The 24,723-nt window shown below is 50.0% G+C and overlaps 8 protein-coding genes and 2 non-coding genes across 10 annotated transcripts; 4 read left to right on the forward strand and 6 right to left on the reverse strand.

Annotated features, from left to right (window-relative positions):
- Positions 1-102: 102 nt before the first annotated feature.
- On the reverse strand, positions 103-492 carry QC761_0113390 (uncharacterized protein). Its single transcript, XM_062873245.1, has 2 exons — positions 223-492; positions 103-159 (listed from the first exon to the last, which is right to left on the reverse strand). Exons 1-2 carry the CDS (start codon positions 432-434, stop codon positions 132-134), a joined length of 240 nt encoding a protein of 79 aa, XP_062728907.1. The 5' UTR covers positions 435-492; the 3' UTR covers positions 103-131.
- Positions 493-893: 401 nt separating this feature from the next.
- Positions 894-5,574, forward strand: QC761_700510 (uncharacterized protein). The gene is made up of 3 exons (XM_062881637.1): positions 894-2,877; positions 2,938-5,185; positions 5,240-5,574. The coding sequence occupies exons 1-2, from the start codon at positions 2,642-2,644 to the stop codon at positions 3,977-3,979; spliced, it is 1,278 nt and encodes a 425-aa protein (XP_062728908.1). The 5' UTR covers positions 894-2,641; the 3' UTR covers positions 3,980-5,185; positions 5,240-5,574.
- On the reverse strand, positions 900-1,655 carry QC761_700520 (uncharacterized protein; the record flags this gene model as incomplete). The annotated part of the gene is made up of 1 exon (XM_062881638.1): positions 900-1,655. One exon carries the CDS (start codon positions 1,653-1,655, stop codon positions 900-902), a length of 756 nt encoding a protein of 251 aa, XP_062728909.1.
- On the reverse strand, positions 4,067-4,942 carry QC761_700500 (uncharacterized protein; the record flags this gene model as incomplete). The annotated part of the gene is made up of 1 exon (XM_062881636.1): positions 4,067-4,942. One exon carries the CDS (start codon positions 4,940-4,942, stop codon positions 4,067-4,069), a length of 876 nt encoding a protein of 291 aa, XP_062728910.1.
- An 85-nt stretch (positions 5,575-5,659) lies between the features above and the next one.
- On the forward strand, positions 5,660-5,743 carry QC761_0113430. The gene has a single exon. It is a non-coding gene; the product is annotated as a tRNA-Ala (tRNA).
- A 37-nt stretch (positions 5,744-5,780) lies between these two features.
- On the forward strand, positions 5,781-5,865 carry QC761_0113440. The gene has a single exon. It is a non-coding gene; the product is annotated as a tRNA-Ala (tRNA).
- Positions 5,866-9,133: 3,268 nt separating this feature from the next.
- QC761_700497 (uncharacterized protein) lies at positions 9,134-9,331 on the reverse strand (the record flags this gene model as incomplete). The annotated part of the gene is made up of 1 exon (XM_062881635.1): positions 9,134-9,331. The coding sequence occupies one exon, from the start codon at positions 9,329-9,331 to the stop codon at positions 9,134-9,136; it is 198 nt and encodes a 65-aa protein (XP_062728911.1).
- Positions 9,332-12,071: 2,740 nt separating this feature from the next.
- Positions 12,072-12,945, forward strand: QC761_700495 (uncharacterized protein; the record flags this gene model as incomplete). The annotated part of the gene is made up of 2 exons (XM_062881634.1): positions 12,072-12,129; positions 12,203-12,945. 2 exons carry the CDS (start codon positions 12,072-12,074, stop codon positions 12,943-12,945), a joined length of 801 nt encoding a protein of 266 aa, XP_062728912.1.
- Positions 12,946-15,637: 2,692 nt separating this feature from the next.
- On the reverse strand, positions 15,638-17,146 carry QC761_700490 (uncharacterized protein; the record flags this gene model as incomplete). The annotated part of the gene is made up of 1 exon (XM_062881633.1): positions 15,638-17,146. The coding sequence occupies one exon, from the start codon at positions 17,144-17,146 to the stop codon at positions 15,638-15,640; it is 1,509 nt and encodes a 502-aa protein (XP_062728913.1).
- A 5,100-nt stretch (positions 17,147-22,246) lies between these two features.
- QC761_0113480 (uncharacterized protein) lies at positions 22,247-22,540 on the reverse strand (the record flags this gene model as incomplete). Its single annotated transcript, XM_062873246.1, has 1 exon — positions 22,247-22,540. The coding sequence occupies one exon, from the start codon at positions 22,538-22,540 to the stop codon at positions 22,247-22,249; it is 294 nt and encodes a 97-aa protein (XP_062728914.1).
- Positions 22,541-24,723: the final 2,183 nt, after the last annotated feature.

Here is a 24,723-nt window from a genome sequence, read left to right on the forward strand (position 1 = left end):
ATTGTTTCCCATGCCCTGCTCCCAAATCCGAAACTTTTGTCTATCCTGTTCAGACACATGTAGACTGAAGACTGACCCAGTAAGCCTCAAAGAGCTGAGCCTCAAACCAATGTTCTTAAGCAATACCCATTCTACCTCTGAGGGGGCTTCCAGATTCCCCTTCGAGTTCAAGCCAAATTAGCACTCTGAGATCCTTAAAAAGAAGAGTAAGCTAAGACTCACTCGCGACCAGCATCCGCATTGTTTCTCTGACGCTTATCTTGCTGCTGGACAACCTGTTGGAGCCGATGCCGCTTCTGATCTTGGGCCGAGCTGCCTTGAGCAGCCTTTTGGGCTGGTGACTTGCGCGATCTTTCGAGATAGTTGACTGCCCAGGCCGTCGAGAAGACCAACTTGACGCCGATGACCGTCTTGAGGGGGCGATCCATAGCCATCTTTTTCTGCTTGAGTGGAATGGTGTAGTAGAGTCACCAGTGTTGATGTCGATGGGAGAAAAAACGGGTCAGAGAGGCGCGGTCCGGCTGATGTAGCTACCGTGGTGAAGTAGGTAGTGCGTCGTGAGTCTGGTACGGTTGTCTAGTGAAATTTCGTGGAGTGTTGGGGAATTTCTTGTTGTGGTGGACAGACAAGACTTTGTGCTCAAGGTGAAAAGCTTATAAGTTGGCGGAAAGCCACAGGAAGTTTGGAATGGGCCGGTACCTAAGTGGAGAGGAAGAGGAGGCTGTTGGTGACATGGAGACAAATCTGACACCGTTGAGCTAACAAAGTCTATTAAGAGAAGAGGAAATGCTGCAGAAACAAGATGTGGTATCTATAGGTTAACAACCAAAAAAGTCAAGAGCCAAGAAAGCCCCCCCCCACGAGTCCATCAGGACAGAAATTTCAGTACTGGTCAGATATTAGTATGTAATGGCAGCCATCCTCCTGAGCCACTCTCCAGCTTTCTCTCCCTCGATCAGGTTCTCAAAGATCCACCTCCCGACATCCTCCCGACTGATGGTATAGCCAACTGCCTTACTCTCCACCACTCCCTTGATTGGATCCTCCTTCCCGGCTCTGATCTCCCGCTTGGGACCATCTTTGGCACCGTCAACAAATAGACTTGGCCTCACAATGGTCCATTCCTCCTCACTCTCGACCAAAGCGTCTTCCATGGCCTTCTTGTCCTTGTGGGGAACCTTCAGACCGACATGATACAACGGAACAAACAACAACGGCACATCCCGCCCAAAGTCGGATACTCCTGTGGAGCTGAGGGCAACAATCCGCGGCTTGCCCTGCAGGTTGTGCTCTGTTCTGGCCTTCTGCAAGGCGGCCAAGACGGTCTTGATGCCATTTTCGCACACGTGAGCGTCGTCCATGCCCATCTTGGACAGGTTGAAGTAGGCGCCGATGGAGAAGACGATCACATCTGGGAGGCCCTGGCGGGGCGAGGACGGTGAAGGGAGAAGGGCGCGGAGAACAGCGTCGACGTCGTGAGCATTGCCCTGCTCTATCCGCAGCAACTTCTGGTCGACTTCGGCCGGGATCTTGTCGGAGAGAGTGGAAGGTGTGCGGCAGAGGGCTGTGCAGGAGTGGCCGGCAGCGAGGGAGCGCTGGAGGGCAGAGAAGCCTACGCCTCCGGTTGCGCCGAGGAAGAGGATGGACTTGGACATTGCGGGGTGAGGATAGAGGTTGAATAAGTAATAGAAGGTATATAGGTCGTGGTGGAGGCGTTTAACAACTCGGGTCAGTAGGGCTGATGAGAATCTTTCGGTCAGTCAGGTTCTTGGAAGAAGACAAGAGGGAGGAAGTTGCTCCCTTTTATTCCCCCAAGTCGCATCCGGGACTCGCAAGACGGACACGCCATATCTGGCTTTCTTGTCCGATTCGGGGTAGATCTTCTCGAGAAAGGTGGCGCCAGCAAACAATGCGCCTCCACCAGCAGCGGGATGATGGGTGATGGTGATAAATATTGCGCCGTGGTGGTGGTTTGGTCTTTCACAGGGGCCTAGAATGCGACGTTAGCGCACCTAGAGTCGGGGTCCATCGCAACGTTCCTCCGATTGCTCCACTGTGGCTTTTTACTAGAGATTTTATTGGCCAGTCAGTCGATCCGAAGCCGTCTTGGCAAGCCACCCCGCCAAGAGCTGTCAGGATGAACACTCACAAATCCGACTCTCTTTCTCTTCGGCGATTTTCCGTCCTCGATTCGGCGGTTATTGATCCATGTCCTCTCACATCTCTAACACAGCCTTTACGGAGTAACTTTTGTTGGTGGTGTGTTGGCAGTCACCAGCCATGTGACCCGAAGTGAACCCACCTCAGCCTGGTGCAGTCATCAACTGACATCACCACGAAACTCATGAGGCATCTGCATATCGATCACACATCGCCATGTTTCCCAGATAAGGTTCCAAGAGCCAGCACAAGGTCCACCACACCTCGCCCTTCGCGCTCCAGGATGACGGCGATCAACTCGGCTCGGCTGTTGCCCCCGCCCTTCTCAACGGGTATGCATGCGGGGTGACGCTGGCCCCACTATCTCGTTGACTGCCGTTCAAGACATGGAGGTCCAGATGGATATAACTTGATAGCTCTTCCTCCAGCTTGAGAAGATATCTGGTGGTAGAACGAATCCATCAGCATTCTGTTCTGCATAATGTTGTCTTCAACCTGGGGCTCCCCCTCTGGGACAGTGCAACTTCCCAAAGAAGTAACACCTTACACGGTTAACATCGACCAGGGACAGCTTGATCGGACTCAGACTCTGCTCAAGCTATCTCCCATACCGGGAGAATGCTACGAGAATTCACTCCCCGACGGCAGCCGGAAGCTGGGGCTGAGAAGAGAATGGCTGGTGGAGGCTAAGCGTGTTTGGGAAGAGGAATTCAGCTGGTAACCAACCTCTCCTCTTTCTTTTCCCACTTGCGAGCACCTGTCTTGACAGTATCTTAGGAGAGCAGTCGAATCCCAGATTAACAGTTTCCCCAACTTCACCGCTTCAGTGCCCGTCAACGAACAAGGAGAACAGATCAACGTTCAATTCCTCGGAATCTTCAGCCAGAACCCCAACGCTGTGCCAGTCGTCTTTCTTCACGGATGGCCTGGCTCCATCTTGGAGTTTCTTCCCCTCTTCAGCCTTCTAAGAGAAAAGTACCCGGATCCTGCTCGGTTACCGTTCCACCTGATTGCGCCTTCTCTACCTGGCTTTGGCTTTTCCGACCAGTTTCCCAATGACAGAAACTACGGCATGGAGGATGTCGCCTTCGTCGTTGACTCGCTCATGGTTGGCACCCTTGGCCTCAAGAACTATGTAGTCCAAGGTGGCGACATCGGGTCACGCATTGCACGTGTTCTCGGCAACCGATGTGAGCAGTGCAGTGCCGTGCTCATCAACTACAGCCCTGTTCCGCCGCCAGAAAGCTTTGACTTCACAACACTGAGCGAGAAAGACAAAAGGGGATTGGAAAGAGGTGACTGGTTCCGCAACGATGGATCTGCCTACGCCATGATGGCCGCCTCCAGACCAGGAACACTAGGATTGGCCTTGTCCGCCAGCCCTCTTGCGTTGCTGGCCTGGATAGGAGAAAAGTACCTCGACTGGACCGATCCCCTTTCCTTTACTCAAGACCAGACACTACCCAGCGGAGCTCGGTACTCGAGAAAGTTGATGAATGAAATCATTGCCAGCGTGGCACTCTACTGGCTCACCGGCAAGATCCATACCAGCTTCTACTCCTACCGGGAGGCGTTTGCCCTCAACGGCCGGGTCCCGCCATCAAGCAACGCGCAGTTCCCGGTCATGGCGCCGAAAAAGGTGGGTATGATGTGGTTCCCGTATGAGGTCATCCCTACCCCAAGAGCATGGATAGAGAAGTACTCTAACCTGGTCTTTTGGAGGGAGGAGGAAGTAGGAGGGCACTTTGCACAGTTGGAGCAACCTGAGGTTCTGGCTAAAGGGTTGGAGGATTTCATCAAGGTTTTGCAGGAGAAATGAGAGCATCTTGATCTTTTATTCCTCTTATATGTACATCATTGTTGTCTGGTGTTGTTTTGATACTAGGAAACAAACAGCTTCCACCGTTCAGACCCGAATAGTAACAGCAAAAACACCCTGTCCACCGCCGACATACGCAATGTTTCTGTCCCTGTCTGTCCGCCCAAAAGCACAGCTCGTGCTGCCCGTCACGGTCCCCACGCTCACGGGGCTGGGTCTGGCAGCCGTCGGGTCAACCTCGACCAGGGAGTTCCTGCTGTTGGTGGTGACATAAATCTTGCCGTTGGGACCGAAGCAGAGGTCATCGCCCATGAGGTTGGTCCAGAGGGTGGTCTGGGCGCCCGTGCTCTTGGCCGTGACGGGGTCGAGGGGGATCTTGTGAAACGAGTTGCGGAAGATGTTAGTGTACCACAGCGTCCCGTTGGCGTAGCGGATGCCGTCGATGCCGAAGGGGATGCCGCCTGATGGGGCCATGGTCGGGTCGCGGGCAACTTCGGAGTAGACGCCCGTGTTCACGTCGATCTTGTAGACGTTACCGCGGCCGGCGTCGGCGACGAGGACGGTCGAGTTGTCAAAGTAGGCCAGGCCGTTGAGGTTCTGGGCTTCGGTGATGGTCTTGATGAGGGTGGAGCGGGGGGTGCCGGAGGAGAAGTCGACCTTGTAGATGGACTTGCCGCCGCCGATGACGGCGAACTGGTCGGGCTGGTACTCGGCGATTCCTGAGAGCCCGTTGGTGCCGGAGACGGAGAGGGCGGTGGAGGATGTCTTGGCTACGGGGTCGACCGAGTAGAGGGTTGCACTGTTCATGTTGGTGGCCAGGATGAGGCCGTTGGAACGGACGGCGACATTCTCGATCGAGTTGATGCGGACAACCTGCTGAGCGGCCTGTCGTGGGGTGATTGGGCTTGCTGAGCCGAGGCTGGCGCTGGCCAACAGGGAGACAAGAGCTACTTGGGACAGCATCGTGATGGATGGTTTCTCACAGGGAGGGTCCAAAAATCTGAGCTTGATGGAGAGGAGGATAGGTCACAAAAAGTCAATCTCGGCAGCGGTGAGTCCCTTCAAATAGCTATATTCCAATCCAGCAAGCTATTCCAAACATAACCCCTCAGATCATCAGCCTAGTCCCCTGGAGAAGCGAGGAGGAGGACCGGAAGGGCCCGGTATAAATGGGTCTTGGCACGTATTTCCAATTGCGGCTCGCGGGTACGTTGATCGACAATTATTCCTCGGACGCAGCCTAAATGACGAACTCGACAGAGTCTGGGATAGGCAATCTGGCTAATCCCGACACCACCAATTATCACCAGCCGCAGCTGACGTCCTCCGTCCGAGGCTTGTTTGTGCTTGTTTCTGTTCGTTTGTTGCTTGTTTATATGCGGTGTCTACTAATGCGGTCCGATCAGGGATGCATGTTTCCATTCATGACTAACCAAGCTTTCGTCAACAAATCTCGGTGGTTCTGTGAGTTTGTACATATGATACTCTTGACTGGGATGTGTAAGCCGGGCAGTCAACATTGTTGGTATGACTAAAGGTCTCAAGGAGCCCATCGAGATAAAACACAATCTGTATTAGGACTGTAGAGTCGGACATGGATAAGAATGTATGCGTCAGCCAAAAAGAATATATCTATATCAAAAACAAATCTACCTGTGAACAGGTAGAAAAATGGACAATTGGACGAGTTGGGAATCGAACCCAAGACCTTTCGCATGAGATGCTGTTGCAAAGCGAACGCGCTACCAATTGCGCCACACGCCCGATGAGATATCAGGAGATCTGATGAGGTTAGAAATGCTGGACGAGCTGGGAATCGAACCCAGGACCTTTCGCATACAGGGGAGTATGCTAAGCGAACGCTCTACCAACTGAGCCACACGCCCTTAGTAACCTTGAATGGATGATGATCTTAGTCAGAAGATGTAGTTTTGTTTGATTCATTTATGCTATGTAGTCTTGGATTCAGAACGACGAGACCCTGAGAGTATAGTGTAAAAATCACTTCAATGAATTGACGAAGCTCGGCGCAGTGGTTGGAATTCAGCCTCGCCATAAAAAGACATCATGGATTCTGTTTCCGGTACAACTGATTGCGAAGTGATTCCTTGCATTGCTTGTTTCATTTGGCATGACTGTTCCGCACCCAAATCAAGATCTGCCACAGAGAGGATTGAGAACTATCACATCCGAGATTTACTATCCGGTCCGGAGCCCGTGGTGACGTCGCATAGAAGACAAGGCATGATACCTGTCCGCCCACAGCCTTGTATGTATATACAGAACGAAATATGCACACGGCCCCGTCTAATTGTTTATTTGGCTGCCTAAAGCTTAGCTATCGTTTATCATATCCGGGACTAGTCACGCCTCTCCTTGTGCCATTAGACAGCTCTTTTAATCCTTCATCCAAACTTTCAAAAGTCGGCCCCCACGGGGAAAGGGGAAAACGGCACTTGTGTTTCTGGAGCGTTGCACAATGCGGATGGATTGTCCCGAGAATCCCTCGGGAGCTTTTTAGATCTCGGTGACTCAAAGGTTTTATTTTTGTTGTGTTGCCATTGCATCATAGACTGCGTGCGTGGTAATGGATTTAAGGTAATTCATGAGAAAGGTCCTCCATTATGAAGGATGACTCGGTGTGCGGAAACCTTGCGCTTTGCAGAATGATTGATATCAGTTGTTGATATACGGGCTGCATGGTTTAGTGAGACAAATACAAACCAGTCCTTTTTACTGTGACTCAGGCGAGGCCAGTGTTCAATAGGGAGATGGATTCCAATAGCACCCACACAGGGACGTCCTCCGAAGCTAGGTCGACCCCACGGCCAGAAAGTAACGGCCCAAAACTTTCCTGGTACATTGTAAGATACCTGTAGATCGTAGACATATACTCTTTTTGCTGGTAGCAAAAGGAAGGTGGATGACAAAGCCAGAGCCGAGAGGAGGCTCGGTAAATGCCGTACGACAGCAATAAAAAGATCAGAGGAAAGATGAGGACGAACAATGTTTTCACCTCATCACCTGCCAGTATTACTCGAGGTGGCGTTTAGGCCTGATTGTGAGGTTTGCATGCAGGTGGCCCGGAGGCTAGGGATCACGCACGACCGAGACCCGTGGCCGCCGACAACTGAAAGCCGAAAATGCCAGGCCTCGAAATGCGGCGATACTGTATATGTGGAGTTGAGCGGCAAAGGGGTGGCCAAGGAGAAGGCCGAGATTAAGCTACTGCGGGATTCCCGGCAGGAGACACGTTTTGTACAAGAGACGACGATGTGCCGCAGTGGTGCTGATAAAGCAACTAACGTTTGTATCAGCCTTGCATAGTCCTTTTGAACAGGTACAGCCTTCTTCCCCAGATTGTTTTGACATGACGGTCGTACAGCTCCTGAAATCTTACATGCATCCGGCCGAAGGACCGGAATGAGCTCTCGACATAGAGACTAGCAAAGAAGTGAAGGTGGAGAGTGGTTATTTTGAAGGATGATGATTTGGGGGCCGTTCTCTGAAGGCACTGATGTCATGGGCATGCGTGGCTGGATGCTCGCACTCGATGGGAACTTGTTGTTCAACACCGCCCGCCAAAGTCTATGTTTACTGGTGCAAGCAGACCTTTTGCTTTCTGGACATTTGATGACAGGAGCGGGCGGTGATGTCTCTCCCGATGGCCGGGTGATAGAGCTGCAGCTCATCTCTGGGTATGTGGCTGATGGTGTGTTTGACCCCGCCGGTAGTCGGCTGAGACAATGCTTCATTCGAAACATGGTAAGAGCACCGCATCGAAGGATGAAAGCATGGAAGCCAAACTGGCTTCGCCGCATCTCTACCGCTTCACCATTTTGAGCACCGTTCCACTCGGCTGGGAGAAATGAAATCCGTTGTGTGTCGGGGAAGCTGGTCCGGGGCACAGCGGTGCATTCCAGCATGTTGGGTCAGGGGTTGATTGGCCGCCTTGCCAATTTGGGAGTGGCATCGCCAGCATCGACAACTAACACGGCACACCAGTGAACCAACGCCGGCGCTTCGAGGACGAGAGATGCTCCCTGTTTTTTTTTTTTTTGTGTAGGTGGCGTGTTCTTGGTGTTCGCTGCGTATTTTGACGAACATATTGCTCTCCAGGAGACCGGCACAACGGCCCAGGGCAAAAGGTTCGGTATGTGGACAAAGTCGGCATTCGTGCAGGTCAGTCAGCCCGGAGATAACTGCTCTGTCTGGTACTACCTGATCGCTTGTGCGGGACGGGTCCGAAAAACAACGACCGGGCCGAGCAATCTGGTCCGGATCCGGGGGTCGCCCACGGAGGGCCCACCCCATTTTCTTCCATCGCCCGCCGTACTACCAACAAATCGCCCTCGGGGCTTTCATGGGGCCAAAAGCTGTTGGAGCTAATCTTCCATGATTATGAGGGTGACGGGGTTTGGCACGCGATAGGTGTTTGATACCGCCGGTGTTGATGCATGTTGATAGCTTGGCAAACCGTCCCAACGCCGGCTGTTCCCCCGCTACTCCCGAGTGGCGCTCTTGACGCCGCAAATATCAAGAATAGCTGACCTCATGGACAGCTCCGAAACCCTCGTACGAGAGAGTCGGCTTTCCCGGGCGAAGAATATGGAGATGGGTTTCGGAAATATCGATGAATTTATCTGATGCATGCTGATGGCACATTTTCAGCCACTACCCGACTGTGCAAAACTTAACATGAGAAACGTGATGAATGGGGGTTGATTGTGATCAATAGCAGTATCCGATGTCATTGGAAACAACAGTTGTATTCCTAAGTCTAAGCCAAGATTTGTATCTCTGAACTATATAGATTAACAATGAACAGAATCAAAAGGCCTATGTTGAAGGAAAGTCGCGAATCGCCCATGCTGACATGGACGTGACAAAAATGTGGTATGATACAGAGCTCTCCCTCGCGGGTCACTTCTGTATCGATGCAGTATCTATCTAAAGCCTCTAAATCTCAGTCTATCGTGTATAAGTGCTGATCATAAGAATACTCTGTGAAAGCCGTCTCGCCATGGAAATGCTGGTCATGTTGTACAAGTTCGTTGCGTCCTGATAGATGGTCAGCAAGACACCTTGAGCTTGTCAATGACAGATTTCAATGTGTGCAGCCAACCTACCATAATCATACAAAGTTCCGTCCCTCTAGAAGTTGACAAACTCGTACAACCTCCTGCAGTCCTCGCAGTCCTCATAGCTGATGACTTTGAAAACCTTGTCGCGGCGACTGTCGAACCGGCATTCACCGTATATGTAGCGAGTGTAGACGGTGCAGGAGTAAGCTTGCCTACGGACTTTGCTCCGGTGCTGGCACGCATAGACGGTTTCCTCCCAGTTACACATGGTTGCTCGTGTTGTGAATGACAAGGTATCTACTCCTGTCTCGAAAGTGTGTCGGTGGGGGGAGGGGTGTCGATGTTGACGATGGCGCTGGCTCAACGAGTTGAGTGGAGAGCCGAGTTGAGTAAAGAGGGATCTCGATGTGTGTGGTGATACTGGAACAAGTCTGAGAAAGTGATGTGGGCGTCTGATATATATATCTGGTTATGGAGGTGCTGTCTTGCAATTCAAGGTAGACTGGCAGGCCCCGGTACGGTTCTCAACTGCTAGCAATACAGTGCTGCTCATCAAGGAGAGAAATCGAACTACACGGTGGGTGTCGATCTGGCCAACAAATAAGGCGGATTGGTCACGGAAGAGGAGGCTAGACAGGTACAGGTCCACCCCTAGCACCGGGTGGTCATTGTCTAGACAAAGCCTCCCCGATTCACACATGGCGGCCGTGCCTCAGTGAAGAATGCCTTGGAAGCCAAACCAAGATTGGGACGTACCTGACTATGGGTACACGAACTGGTGGTTGAAGACGTGGGATTTCGGCCAAGCACCCGGGCCGCTCGTGGCAGTGGTGGTACATACCACCCTCATTTGGGAGCCGACAGGACACTAAATCGGCAGTGACTGTGGGTGAGTGCATCTAAATCCCTGTTAAAGTAGGGAAAGTACGGCTACCATCTCGCGGCGCAGTTCCTGGAGTGGGAGTGTGGCTTCGCCTCCTTAACAGAAGTCGGTTGGTTTTAATGTGGGAGTACGAGAAGTTTCATTGGTGCATTTTAGTGCGTGGTTGGTTGGTGGCATTAAGCGCGACCTAGCAGGGGGGCCAAGTCTTCTTGAACTGACTGTGTGCTGTGCACTCAACCATGACACAAAGATATGCGCTGGATCCAAATTGACTACATTTATGGAAAAATGGAGTGCAAGATCAAACATGAGACTCGAAACCTGAGGCAAAGCACATCCAGCGAGGCGGACATGTATCTTGAGCAGGTGCTCATAAAAGTATGGAGAGTATCAATGCATGCCCATCGGCCACTCGTCCTGTGACTCTGGGATTTTGAATTCGGATTCAGTGAAAGTAAACCATCCAGTGGCCTGTTGCCAGAAGAACTGCATTCTGCGACGAAATGACGCCTGAGCCAATACAGAAGAATATCATTGAGTCAAAGTGGTAGGAACAATAGAAGCGAATCCACTGCACGAGGCCACCTTTCCAGCCCTATGATCGGCAGCACAGTGGTGATCATATCGGTGCCGTTAGATTGGTCAACATGCGTTCCATTACATCGGTATCAAGCGTGCAGCCTACCGGATTGCTTTCCCTTGAATCTAACCACCGAGCATCCCAGTCTGGGTTCACATGCTTCACTATTGGTGTTTTACGTCAAAGTTTGTGTCATGATCGGATCACTTCTGATCTTGGAAGCAAACAAGCAGGAGAACACTCGCCCATCTTCGGACTGTTAGTTCATGGCTTTCGACTCCACCATCGTTTGCCCAACAGGATATGCATTCTCGCACGAGATTGGCTATGTCGACTACTTTTCACAATCTCCGAATCACATGTGGCGATCTTCATTCAAACCTGTGAGTTTGCACCATTCTCTACCGATGCCGTTAGCAGTCTTCAACTTTGCATTGGCTCGCCAGCGTGTTTAGAACCCGTCATCGGATGCCTACCCCCTTTCTTTCCTGTTGGACCCGACAGATCGGATCACAGGCAAGAAACGACCAGGCCTCCTGTTTGAATTTCTTTGTACGGATTCTGTCTGGCTTCTAGACGACAGGAGACTGACTCAGGGTAGGTATGGCCGCATGTTGGGCCTGCCAGCGGGCGAATCAGTCGGACGGAGAAGTGCGAATATCCAATCATTTCAGAGGCCTTACACCAACGACCAGAGGGCGGTGCGTGCGCGCTATGCCTATTGCAGCATCATATGTCTGGGGCTAGTTGCAAAACCTCCAAGAGGGCTCCAAAAACAAAACTGCAGGCATGTGAATGAGGACCATGAGAAATGATGAAGACGCATATCACACAGAGTGTAAAAGATGCCTTGTTGGTTGGAAAACTTACATGTCTTGCCTGGGCCTGATTCGTGACTGGACACATTGACTCGGTCGGCATTGTTGGTTGCGGAGGGCGGCCGCCAAGTCGGGAAGGGCGATGCGCGGCCTGCATCCTCACGGGATACGAACCGGTGATCATCGCGGGGAATATTCACCGGGCGCGGAGTGGCTGGCGATCAAATTCAGGCCTGGGAGTTCACCTTCCCTATGCCGTGGGGAAAACTGAAGGGACCAAGTCACACATCAAGGCAGCTTCCCCTTTCTTGCCTGTTCTTGTGTGGCTACCTGGAGCAAGAAGCCAAAGTCAACACGGCATGACGTCTTGGAGCTATGGCTTGACTTAGGTAATTCTCTAATCTAAGGGAGGTAGCCGATGTTTCTGCTGATTTGTGAGGTCATGGTGTTCTGCCCTGGGTGGCATCCCCTCACCAATTCTGGCTAAACCACAGAGCAGCATCTGCATATGCGATAGTCCTTTGATAATATCCAGCGCGGGGTGATTATAGGAGATATGTAGCATAGGTATTCAAGTCGGCACGGCAGATAGTTCAAGTCGGTAAAGATGACACTGCAGTGAACGGTTATAAATGCTCTTGTAGTAATGTAGCAACGGAAACGTCTACCCGCACGCATTCTCAAGTATGTGGTCAAAATCATGTACCTCCTCGTAAACAAAAAAATCATGATTGCCTCTCGCCTTCTGTTGTCGCTTCTTCTCTCTCTTTCCGGTGTCTTGGGCCGTACGTTGTTTTCATGGCCTGCCCAACCCCGTACCGAAATAGTTACTCACCGTTAACATCACACTCACAACAGAACGTTGCCAATGGTCCCATCTACGTCAATCTTCCGACCGCTACTCGGAGCTTCAAACCAGCCCTCAGCATACCCCCTCACCATCTGACCCCCTCTTCTTCCCCGCCACGAGCCCCTACCCATTCTACAACAACGCCATCCTCACCCCTCTCAACCAAACCATCCTCGCAACCACTCAAGTCCGCCCTTTGCACACCCATTCCATCATCGACCAAGAGGGCTGCTCAAGCTACACCCGTCTAATCACCAACGACGCCATCTTGGCAGTCCAGATATTCTACGAATCCGCCACCAACACCGGGGGAGTGCCCCTCAGAGTTAAGGAGATTCACACTGTGTACTTCCTTGCTCCGGGGAACAGTACCGAAAAAATTCAGGCCAATGTGAAGAGAGAAACGTGGCCAAGTTTCAGCAGGTCGGATCAAGATGCAAGATCGACCTTGAAGGGGGTATTTGATGCGTATTTGGATGCGAATGGCCCTGTCGCGTGGGCTGGCAGCTGTTCGATGCTTGATTCTGGAAAGGGTGGTGATCTCAGAGCTGGGCAGGGGGATCAGTGTGCGGAGCTGAGGCTGCAATTGAAAGAAGGTCAAAAGATAGAGCAGAGAATGTATGTGATTGACGAGTCTCTTGGCGCGGTGACTGTGTCGGGGGTGGTGGGGGGAAAGGTGGCAGGGTTTGAGGGGAGGGTTGTGAAGGGGAAGTTGGAGTATGTGCACCAATTTGGTGACTATTGCTCCTGATTGCGTGAGAGCTTGACGATTTTGGAGACAGTGTGTCAAGTAACTGCCTACGTACCAAGTATAAAACTGGGAAATTCAGGGGTTCAGGGGTTCAGAGGTTCACGGGTATGCTGGGGTGCAGAGGAGGTACCGAGACTCCTGAACAATTCAATGTCTCACATTGCCAGCCCGCTTAGTTGACCAAGCAAAGTCTATAGGCAAATTCTTCGGATGCTGGATAGGCATTACCAACAGTGTTGGTCGGAAGAGGGCGATAAAGGCCCGGAGTTGGTGGTGGACTGCTCGCTGAGAGAGGCATACACCACGGTGGGTGCCTCACGGCCCTATCTGCACGTTTGTAATGGACGAAGGGATATACCGGCACCTTACAGGACACGGTCAGATTCTGTCTCACGGGTGGGTCGTTCTATTACTTTTCTTTTAGAACTAACCGTTAATATCCGCTCCCTTCTGCACACCATCTCCGGCCTAACTGACCCTGGCTGCCAGCTGCATGATTTATGCGCGTCATCAGCCCTATAAGGCTTGCCACGCGTCCAGCCGCTTCCAGTCATGCCATTCTTTTGCCTTCCTCACACCCGCAACACCCACATGTAAGCCCAACAAGTGCTGTTGGGTCGACCAATTTCCCCCTGATTGCTGGTGATCTGCGGCTGCGTGATAGCTTCCTGTGGGGGCAGTTGGTCCCGCAAATCGGCTTGAGATGATTGGTTTGGCTGTTGGCGATTTATAGACAAAGTACATGCATTACGTAGCTATGTATCTAGGCGGTTGTTGAAGGGATGCTTTCCGTGGAAGGCTATTGAACGGAACAGGTGTCGTTGTGCGTCCCAACTAAGACTAGGCATCTAGGCAGTGTAGTCAATGAGCTAAGCTGAGCTAAGCAGGCCCTGGGCTCGCCTCGGCTTACTTACTTTAACTCACTACTTAGCTTAGGATTATTTGCTATTCGCTTTATATCATAATATTAGTAATCTTCTTAGAAAAAAATGATTTTGGCTCAATTTAGTAAAATAAATATTAATTTGTTAACTATTTATAGTAATTTAATAGTATAAAAAATGAAAAAATAAAAAAACTCTATAACCTAAAATCCTTCTAAAAGCACTCATAATAATATAAATACTTTATTACATAAACGGTTCCTTTATTTAATCTATATTATCAAAAGCTATATATAAATTTAATATCATTAAAAAACTTTTTATTTCCGAAGATATTTATTAAAAAGCAAAAACTGCAATTATATTAAAAAATTATAAATATTTACTGAAGGTTATGCTCTATATAGTCCTGTAAGCCCTGTATTGGCATATAATTACAGTGCTCGCAACAGCGAAAGACTCCATACCTAGTACCTAAGTCTTTATATATGAAGGAACTAGCTAGGTTGTAGATAGTTCCGCAGTATGCAATACAAGTCACAATCGTTGGTATCTTGACTATTGTGATTGAGACAAGCTATTGTTGTATACTGTTTAGCTGTACCGAACCAGGATTGTTCAGAAGTGCCTTTGACTAGTATCCTTTCGAGGTTCTAGATAGAGGTTTGTCACAGAGGGCCTCACAGGGCCTCGCACACCACAACAGGTGACGCAACTGGTGAAATGGTGAGAAAACACACAAAACAACCACAACACCACAAATATACCCTCAACAGGTCCCTGAATGAACACACCTGCATGACAGTGACTTTGCTCACAGGCCGCACTTCACGCAGGATAAAGAAAAGACACTATGAGCTCGCAGGCCACACAATAAGCACCGGATTGGCCTGATCAGAGGGCCAGAACTGCCTGCACGCGTGCAAGGCACAAAATATGAAAAAATAAAGGTGGATGTCTTGTCTAAAATAGAACGTGAGAAGCAGACAGCTTATATACATGACTCCTGAACCCCCGAATCCTCCGAGAGCCCCACTTCCTCACTCATACCCTCAGGCCTGTGGCCGCACCCCAAACCATTAGCTTAGGCTAATATATAGAGGGCTCGGCTCAGCTCAGTTCACCATTAATTGAGTTAGCTAAATTTAGCTCGCCTTATTATCTACACTGCATCTAGGTACCTAGCGACACTCACCATCGGATGGAACCGCAACACCACCTTGTTCTTTGTAAAATGTACGGTGGTTTGAGTGAAACTTAGTAAGGTAAACATGTGAGAAAAGTCAGTAACTTGACCGGTCAAACTCGTGGATACCTATTTGCCTCTTCAAATCAACGCGAAGCTTTCCGTCACTGACAACCTCTTAGCATTCACTTTCAGACTTTGTGCCCCTTTTGTACATGTATTGACGTTCAGTGAAGCTGAGCTACTGTATCTGGATTTCGATCATGATTCTACACTGTTTTAGAGGGCGGAATGCAATGGTGTCCACACAGATAAGAACTCATAGCTCTACAACGAGAACAATGACGCGACATTTATCCTACATAAGCTGCCCGTGAGAGCTATAATCTAGGTACCTAAATAGACTTTTTTCTTGAGGACCTTTATGACCAGAAAAAGCGCCGTGACAGGAAGACATTGAAAATCTAGATGAAGTGAAAATCGCTCAAAATACCAGTCGCCCCACTAAAAATAGAAAAAATTAGGAAACAAGCGCAGAGAAGGATATTGAAAATCAATCAACCGTCGAGGGTCGACTCTTTTCTTTCCAGCCGTCTGGCTATGAGACGCGAACAGAAAAGTTTCACTCGCCCTGCTTTGAGGAGTCTGACAAGACCTCAGGTTCTTCCTCCGAGGAGGCAGAAGACCGTTGATCATCGTCTCCCCACGAATCGTGCTCCAAGGTTGACTGAGATGCCGGGCTGTTCGTGCCTGAACTGGCCCATGCTTGGTCTACCAATCCATAGAAACCAAGACCTCCATATACATGACCCGAACACGGCTCGCCAAGAACATCCCGGAACGAATCTAAATCGGCGTTATCGAGAGAGGGGTAGATGTTTGGACGTGGGAGCTCTTCTTGGGCCTGGATCGCGCCATTCTGTAAGGCAAATCTGTGCATATCCTTGCGAAGGGTGGCAAGAGTGGTGGTTCCAAGGCCTGAAACTGAGTCTAGCCCAAGAAGGTGATGGTATAGAGCCCCCAGACCAGCTGCCCACATCTTGATAATATGCTCATCCCCCGTTTCACGATGCAGATGAGGATTTGCAGTCTTGATCTGAACAACGCGGGTTGTCTGGGAAGCATTGGGCAGATTCGCGGATGAGATCTTGTTTCTCAGGAGCGGCTCAATGTACTGAAACGGCTCGATGGCATACCCGTTTGCCATCCTCATCTTCAGCGCCATCTCCATGGTCATGGCGTGCTCCCCAGCGTTACCCGTCGTGATGAACTCGTCCTGCTGTCCCGCTTTCGCAAACAGTCTGTTTAGAAACGAGTTGATGATGCGAGAACTTCGTCCCTGTTGGACGAACTCGATCCGACCAGTGCTCGCGCTGTATTTGGGCTTGCTAGCCCATGAGATGCGGACCATAACATCTTCGCGCTCTGTACCACTTTTGGCTGCAGAGCGTTGTGCTAAAGCAAACCCACCAGCGTACGCCTTGCAGTATTCTACCACGGAGCCCGGAATGCGATTATCGGCGTCGATGAAGCCAATGTATTGGTGGTGTGGGAAATAGGACTTGGCCATGGCAATGCCCAAATACATCCCCTCCCCTTTCCCGTTTCGTATTCTCCCGGAAGCTGTATCTAGGATCTCGGGGACTCCTGCTTCCTTAAACGCCATTGCGGCGCCGGGATATTGCTGGTGTACAAAACACCCCTCCCTACCCCAAGCACAAAATCCTGCCAGCATTCTTTCTTGAGCCTCCCAACCGTTCTCTCCGTGCTGGTGAGAACAGTTCGACACCAAGATCACCGCGCAACGGCTCGGGATGCCTGCGATCACTCCCCTGATGATGTCGACCGGCTCATCTTTGCAAGGCACGACAATGACCAATTTTTCGAGGATCCGGTCTAGCTCGTCTGGGAATACGGCCACGGTACTTTCCGCATCGTGATCAGGATCCTGGTTGTGTTGGGGCCGCCTTTGTGACTGATGCACCGTCCTACCCAAACCGGACAGTTCCGATGCGCCGTAGAGGCGGTTGTCCCTGTTGGTTGGTCGCGGCTCCAGTTCGACCACCTCCATCTGGGGCATAATGCACAGCGGGCCGAACGGCCGACTCCCGAGTGGTAGGGTGTAGCGCATTGTGGGTTGATTTCATTGATGTGTGGCTCGAACGTTTGTCATCGATCGTGAATCGAAGTTGTATTTCCGGAAACGGAGAAGTGTTGTCCGGGGCCGGGAAGATATACCGCTGGATAGGTAGTTTAAGAAGAAAAACAGATGGTCTGGCTGGAGGTCAGTCAGTCTTTAAAGAAAAAGATTGTCCAGGCTGGTGAAAGGGCTGTCTTGAATGGTACACCGGCCGGTAACACATACGTCGGTTGAGCAGTGCTTCCGCAACAAGGTCCGAGGGGTGACGCAATTTGATACCGCTTCCGGGCACGTTGTCGACGATATATATACACACCACCCAGGAAAGCATCGGCTTGCGAATGAAGCAATTCCAAAAGCTCACCGAACCTGGTTTGTGCACATGGGTCAACGAAAAGATCACGAGTAGTTTCTCACGGGTCTGCGAGCACGCGGCGCAACAATGAGCGGGCTTGGAAAAGTTCAGAAGAAACACTCGGCTGGGTTGATTAGCAGGGGAATCGTGTGGTCATTGCGGGTTGGTTGTACAGAACCACCAGACAACCACTATGGAGTTACGGACAGCGAAACCGACTCCAAGTGCGTGCAGGATTGCTGGGTGCATAATGGACCCGAGCTAGTTCCACACGGACATCTTGGTCATCATCATGGTCGCACACACGCGGCAAGATGGAGGGGGAGGGGTCCATGAAGCTATGTATATTTTGGACCCGAGAGCTTGGTTCATCAGACTGATCCCGGCCCATAAAATAAATACTTGCCCCTGAAGAAGAAGAGCCTCTCTTGTGATTGGCATTTGCTCTGCTGGGCTTGCGGTTTCTAGTTAGATTGCTTACTCCGACGCCCCGGAAAAAGGACAGCTAACGAATACGACAGGCATGTCCACCAACAGCCACGGCCGTCACATCTGCCAGTGTCTCACAAACTCCTCCCTATCACTAGCAGAACATCACGACGTCGAAAGTCGGATAATTCCTATTTGGGACGTGTTGAGTTAAGGTGGCCACTAACGCCATGTTACCTAGTCAGGGGTCGATAGTAAGCTGCTGAGACGCTGTTGGCACATAGTCTCGCTCCCATCTGATCCACCTTCCTGCTTGGACATGCTATTCCCGGTTTCTTCTGAAAAAATATCAAGAAAAGCAGTGGCTAATTTCCTAACCCTTGGGGCAATGAATGACGTGCTACACAGGCCCGCCTGGCTACTAGCACACGAGCTCAGCTGCCCTGGACTTCCTTAGCTTGCGTTTGGCGCCACTTTTCTTTGCAACAGATGAGACATCTAGAAGTGAGTGGCACCTCCAACTGTCAAGGTACCTGTATACCTGACCCATGGTCTGTCAGGTGCATGTTGCAAGCTGACTAGCATTGAAGCTTGGATAGTTACACTAGATAGCCTGGAGTACCGAAAGTGGGTCATCTTGGCGAAGGCCTTGCTGAGCCTCGCCCGTCACACAATATAGAAAAAATATAGGCGTGCTCGGTACATGCCTACCTATGATCTGATTCCAAGCAGGAAGTGACTATGTGCGTCTGGTTGCATACAACAGTGTCACTATACCATGAACTGCCGTGGCTGAATGTGCGAAGCGACATGGTCAGGAGACCCCCAACGATTCGCACTGGCCATCTGGGATCCTCTTGTTTTGTTTAAGGTCGATGGGTGGAGACTGAAAAGGCCCGCCTATCGCGCTCCCAAGACTCAGGCTGGGACACAGACGCACACTTGCAGTTCTACAAAGACAGCCCGGGCAATTATTGTGGTATAAGTGTAGGTGGCTGGCACTAGTTCCAGAAGGATGTGCAAGTTCTGACGTATCGGCGCGTATGTATTTCCAACCGGGCCGCGCGCATCTAGCCGTTCAACCGACAACAATGTTAGTTGGTTTCTGTTCCCGGCCGATCGTTCGAAGATGTATCTTGAAGACACATCACGGCAACCCTCCATAGGTATACATGGTCATCTAGATCCCCAGGCCTTTCGAGCGTAACCTCATCACCTGAGCTTTGATCACTAAACAGGGACTAGAGTTAGCCAGTTATCACATAGTTGCCCATTATGCTTGCTTACAATCGTACCTTGGCCGTAACAACAGGAGAGAAGGCAAGAGGCCATATCTTTCTGATGTCGTTATAAGTCAGCAGCCAACCTGATGGCGTCTTTTCACGTGCACTGGCTGGTATGCTGGTTGGGCACATAATCACTATCAGCCCCCGAAAGACCCGGAAAGCAGCGCTGTTCGGGCAAGCTCCAGGCTCCAAGATTGGTCGGCAACGGCAGCGCCCCAAATTTGCATTGACCGTCGGCATTTATTGGCCATCCCCTCGTTATCTCACATAGCGCGGTAGTTTTCGTCACATTTGTTGCCCGAGCTGCCGGAACCGCAAGCGGGTCTTTCCACCCACATGAACTGCAGTGAGCAGTCCTTATCACACCCGACTCTCCACACCCCCGCAAGACGTACCGGACTCTACTACGTACGGTAGGTAATTTTGGGCTTTGCGAGAGCGAAGAGAGCCGACGTGGTGCGCTACCCACTTAACCCAGAAGGTCTTTTCATGACGGGAAGCTCAGTTAGGAAAACCCGTGTGCTGACTTCTCCCGAATTCGTCAGACCATTTCGTCACAACTACAGAAATGACAGCGAGGGACATGGCTGCCGAGTCCGAGATCTGCGATGGCTGAGGTGAGTGCAAACACGATGCCTGGATAAGGTACCTTACTGTTGGTGATACACGAAAACAATCCCGCATTTGAGCCTTCAAGACCTTTCGAGAAAGTTTAGCAAGCCTTGTTTCTCGACCCTTCACCCCCGAATTGGAAGACTTTCTGCGCAGACTACAGCCCATCACATTGTGCACACACGGTGGCACATGGGTGCACACGTGTCGTTGGATCGAATCGGCACATGCACGCACATACGCACTGACAGTCTTCGCGACCAACCCACATGGAGGTCTGTTGTCTCAGTCTGTTCTTGGCTGGGACATTGCCTGAGGAATTGCGAGCTGGAAATGACGCCACCAAATGCCCCGTTGTTTCCGCGCCATTTACCGTCGACTTCACCTCTATTATTGGATTGGCCGCCAGGTGAAGACATTGGCAAGACATTCATTCCCTTGGTGTCTTGGAAAAAAATGTGCCGATATCATTCATCCCGATCAGCATCGGCAACCACTAGTCTTGTACGAAAGAAATCCGGTTCAGAAAGATGATTCGACAATATCTTCCACACGTCCGGACGTATGGCATATTCCTGCGCCCGGTTGTGGGCAAGCCTTCAACAACTTGCTCACCGACTTGACCGGTGGCCAGTCACCGTCGCACAGGTCACGATATCACAGAGCCAAAGAGTGTCCTTGAATGGTCGACTAATACAAACCAAGGCGTCTGTTCTTGAGCGGTGTATTTTTTTTCCCGAGATATTGACTCCCTGGAGACGTAGCGTAGTAGAATGTTGTTGGGGGTCATTGACTCGAGTCTGATATCGGCATGGAATACCTAGTACCAAGCAGTGAAATCCAATGGCGGCTTCCGGCCTCGCTATCTATTTCCTGACCTTGAAATTCTCTACTAGGCAACTAGGTACCTTATCATGCACATGATTGTGTGGCCAGGTTTGGAGCCCAGGGAAATGCATATCGAAGCGAGATATTGGACCTTCACAGTAAGTAACAGATAAATTGATTTCAAAGTATAGAAGTACCTACTGTACCTAATCTTCGATATGAATCGGGCCTTAAAACGTATGCTAAACTCTGAAGCTCTTACAGGTCTGAAAGAGGTCTGGACAAGGTCTGAAACAGCCAGGCTCACTGTCAACTGCCCGCTTGAAGGTGACTGTACACCAAAGATAAGGACCTCGAACTAGCGAGAAAATAATTAAGCGTTCCTATGCTGAGTGGCCCACCCTCCTTCTTAATAAGAACCAAGTGGACAGGAGATTGGAGTGCTGGGATTATGCTAAGGATTTGATGTCCAGGGCCGAGTAGTGGTAACATTCATGACAAGCTATTCTGGCACCATCGTGGCCGAATGTGGTTCAATTTTTAAGTTGCTGATTCAGAACAAAGTCTCTCCGCTATTCAACATAACGTAAAGTACTATGTACAAACAAATATGAAGTAGGTAGGTATCTTTATCATACTTGATGTTGCTCTGCATTTTTTTCTCGTCTGTGTGCACCAGGACACTACCGGCCCTTGAGGTCTTCAAAGTAAAGCCAATACCACCCTCGCAGCCAGCCCTACTTTGAATCCCTTTCAGTGCGTCCGGTATTTTTCAGTGTAATTGCAGTGCTGTCTTCCTTTCTTACCTACCTTTCTTTGCTCAGACAAGCTCGCCCAAGATCTCACATGGTCTTGACAGGTACCGCCAGCATTAATTCAGCAACACCACATCGCAAAGAGTGTAAATAAACCATCCATCATGTTGCTTCATCACTCTTTCCTAAGGTTATTTCGCGGCTGCCTAGAAATTCCCCAACCATCCTCATCAGCAGAAAGCTCCTCAACGCCCCTGATAACCGAGCGGCCCCAACCATGCCCTCAATCCAGGACTCAATGTAGCCAAGTGGCTGGCTATCACCGCAACTCAACCAAGAGTCCAAACGAGCTCTTATCCGTCCCTCCATGAATGACCTCGGCGCTATTGATGGTGTCAAAATCCTTCCCGAAGTCGGAACACAGCGTCACAGATCTGCTACCCTTCCGTCGGTTTCCGACAACATCTTGTCGGAAAGGGTGCAGTGCCTTAGTCAGAGTTATGCGGTCTTGTGTGTTATCAGATGTGATACTGGCTGCATACCCGTCATCCTTTCTTGTTGGTTCTGATGCCATTTCACTTTGATCCACCATCGGGAGTGTGACCCTCTACCTGTGTTCCCTGCAGTGGCCAACAGAAACAGTCGGGATAGTGCAGCCGAAACTCTTGAGCTTTTCGTAGACAAGGTTGCTATCAATAAGGAAAGTTCTAAATATGCAGGGACTTTCTGACAGGTACCTATCTTGATTGACACATGCAACGGTGTGCAACATGACCTTGACTGGCAAAATGAATCCCTCCAAGGTACCCGAAGAAACCCCGGGAAGCTACCGAGTACATCGAGTGACCGATAAACTCGCACACCACTCGAGTACGCATGTATTGCAGGTAAGGAGACACAAAAGCACGGCATTGAGAAAGGCTCGCGGGCAAGGGAAGCTCTCAACAACACTACAAAAGCCACGGGTCGCGGCGTTGTGTTTATGAGTCATCACCAGCAGGATCAGAAACCAGCGACCGAAACACGAAGCAGGTAAAAGTCCCATGAGATAGAGACTCGGATTGTCGATTATGTATACAGACCTCAAGGTACTTGAATGGCTCTGATTATCTTTTACCATTCGAAGTACCTTTTGAGAGCTACATAAGGTACCGTCTCTTCTTTTCACCAATTGTCGAGGAGGTACATATAGCCACCCTGAGGAAGCCCTGATTAGAAGAAGGAATCTGAAGTTGAAGAAGCTAAGTTACAAAATTATACTGACACAGCACCTCCATCCAAAGGACTGAGCGTAGATAAAATAACCCGACACCGCATTCACCTGGGTGTTTTTCTCATTAATTCACAGAAAATATCCGATTCAGGCCATACAGTCTTCACACCTTGAGCCTTCCAGTTAAGGTGGTGCTCGAGCCTCACACTGAAGAGACCAACAAGTTCTGGTTCTCCTAAAATAGGAGGGCATTGACATGATTCTGAACCGATGCGCTACCTGGCATGGGAATACCAAGACTAGCGTTAACACCGAACTGTTACTCCCGAGGTGTTCAAGCTCCCAAGTTACAGCACACCATCGTGTTTCTATTTGGGGAAATCGTAAGTGTAATCTAGGTGCTCCAGGCGCGAGACTTTCGAAACTCAACTTGATATAAAAGCAGAAGCTGAATGTTGTTCGATACCGTACCTAGGAGTGTTGAACCTGAACCATCAGCAAGGCTGGGGATTGGCGCATCAGAAGATGTTGCTTCCAGCGTTAAGAATTGTCAAGAGAATCTGCATCACAAACCATCAGTGGGTGTTGACCGCCATACTTTAGTGACACATCACCTGCCAAAATAGCGATGCCGCTAGAACAGTTCAGGCATGAAATAGAAAAAAGCTCTCAGGGAAAGAGGTAATGCCCAGAAGTTGAAAAACGGCGCACTGTCCAAGCGACACGTCAAGGAACACCCGGCCGGAGCGGCACAGCACGCGACCGCCGATGCAATCGGTCATGTTGGCAGCGCGGTTTGCAGGCGCGCCCACTCACCAGCGACATGTTTCCACGTGAACCTATGCATGATGCACTGCATCCACCCTGTAACAAATCCTCACAAAACCGGAAGCAATTTCGCCGGTTTTTTTTTTGTTCCCTATCCCTTTTTGACACAAAAAGTTACCCGCCAGTTTGGTTCACCACATTTTAAACCCAGAACATCATGTTTCAAAAACCCCCTCCCCCCTTGCTAGCCCAAGAGATCAGCAGGAACGGTACCATACTCGCAAGCTTTGCAGATTTAGGTTTAGCTCCCTCACTCTCGCAAAGTCTTGGTAACCTTTTGTCTTCTCCGAGCCGTCAGACATGCAGTAAAAACAGAAAACAAAACACCCCCAAAAAGGCGGTGTGGGGGTGGGTGTTTGTGGCTGACCAACAGGGACGATTCCGTTTCGCTTGGTCCCTTGAGACAGAACAATACCAACAAACATGCCAAGTCAGTTGGGAGATGTACACTAAGACAGTTCTACAAGTAAGCGGTGAGAGCGTGATAGGTAATACCTAACAATAGGCATTCTATTTATTGTTTTGGCAGTTAAGTTACATGGGCCTATAGGGCTATTGCTCTACCAAGCACTTGCGCGAAATATCTATATAAACTCTATATGTATAACAATTATTTGTTACTGAAATTTAGCTTTAAAAGTCTACTAAAACAGTTAATCTAGTTTAAAATAAATTAAAAATTAATCTAAAATAATTTTTTATACAAATTGTATTAAGTAATTATAAAGCGTTAAAAACAGTTTAAATTAAGTAGTAAAGATATATATATATATATAACCCTAAAAATTATTAAACTCTATTTATAAATATATTAAAAACGCTATAATTGTGTCACGGTTTTGGGAGACGGTGGGGCACACCGGACCAATCAGGGCTGGACCGGGCGATCGAGCGGGGCTCACGGTCCAGTAGGACGGAACGGACCAATAAGGTGGGGACCGGGGACCGTGGTGGGTCTCACGGTCCACGGTCCAGTATCGGCCAATCCGGAGAGGACCGAGGACCGTCTGTAAGTCAACGGTCCACGGTCCACGGTCCACTGGTCTATATATACGGAGGAACTGGCTGGTGTAGATAGACAGTTCCGCAGTATGCAATTCAAGTTGTAGTTACGATATCTTGTGATTACATTGAGATATCTTGTTGTGCACTCTTTCGCTGCACCGAACCAGGATTATTCAGAAGTGCCTTCAACCAGTATCCCTTTCAGAGGTTCTGGATAGGGGTTCGTCATAATTGAGATTCTTTGATTATTATCATAA

This window comes from Podospora bellae-mahoneyi, chromosome 7 (genome assembly GCF_035222275.1).
Source record: "Podospora bellae-mahoneyi strain CBS 112042 chromosome 7, whole genome shotgun sequence".
In the NCBI taxonomy this organism is placed as follows: domain Eukaryota; kingdom Fungi; phylum Ascomycota; class Sordariomycetes; order Sordariales; family Podosporaceae; genus Podospora; species Podospora bellae-mahoneyi.

What these genes read in the sequence shown, in the direction of transcription:
- QC761_0113390 (XM_062873245.1), bottom strand. Translation starts at nt 434, where the DNA reads ATGGCTATGGATCGCCCCCTCAAGACGGTCATCGGCGTCAAGTTGGTC. An exon ending in AATGCGGATGCTGGTCGCGA is followed by an intron (nt 160 to 222) that starts GTGAGTCTTAGC and finishes TTGAACTCGAAG; the next exon opens with GGGAATCTGGAAGCCCCCTC.
- QC761_700510 (XM_062881637.1), top strand. Translation starts at nt 2,642, where the DNA reads ATGTTGTCTTCAACCTGGGGCTCCCCCTCTGGGACAGTGCAACTTCCC. An exon ending in TGGGAAGAGGAATTCAGCTG is followed by an intron (nt 2,878 to 2,937) that starts GTAACCAACCTC and finishes ACAGTATCTTAG; the next exon opens with GAGAGCAGTCGAATCCCAGA.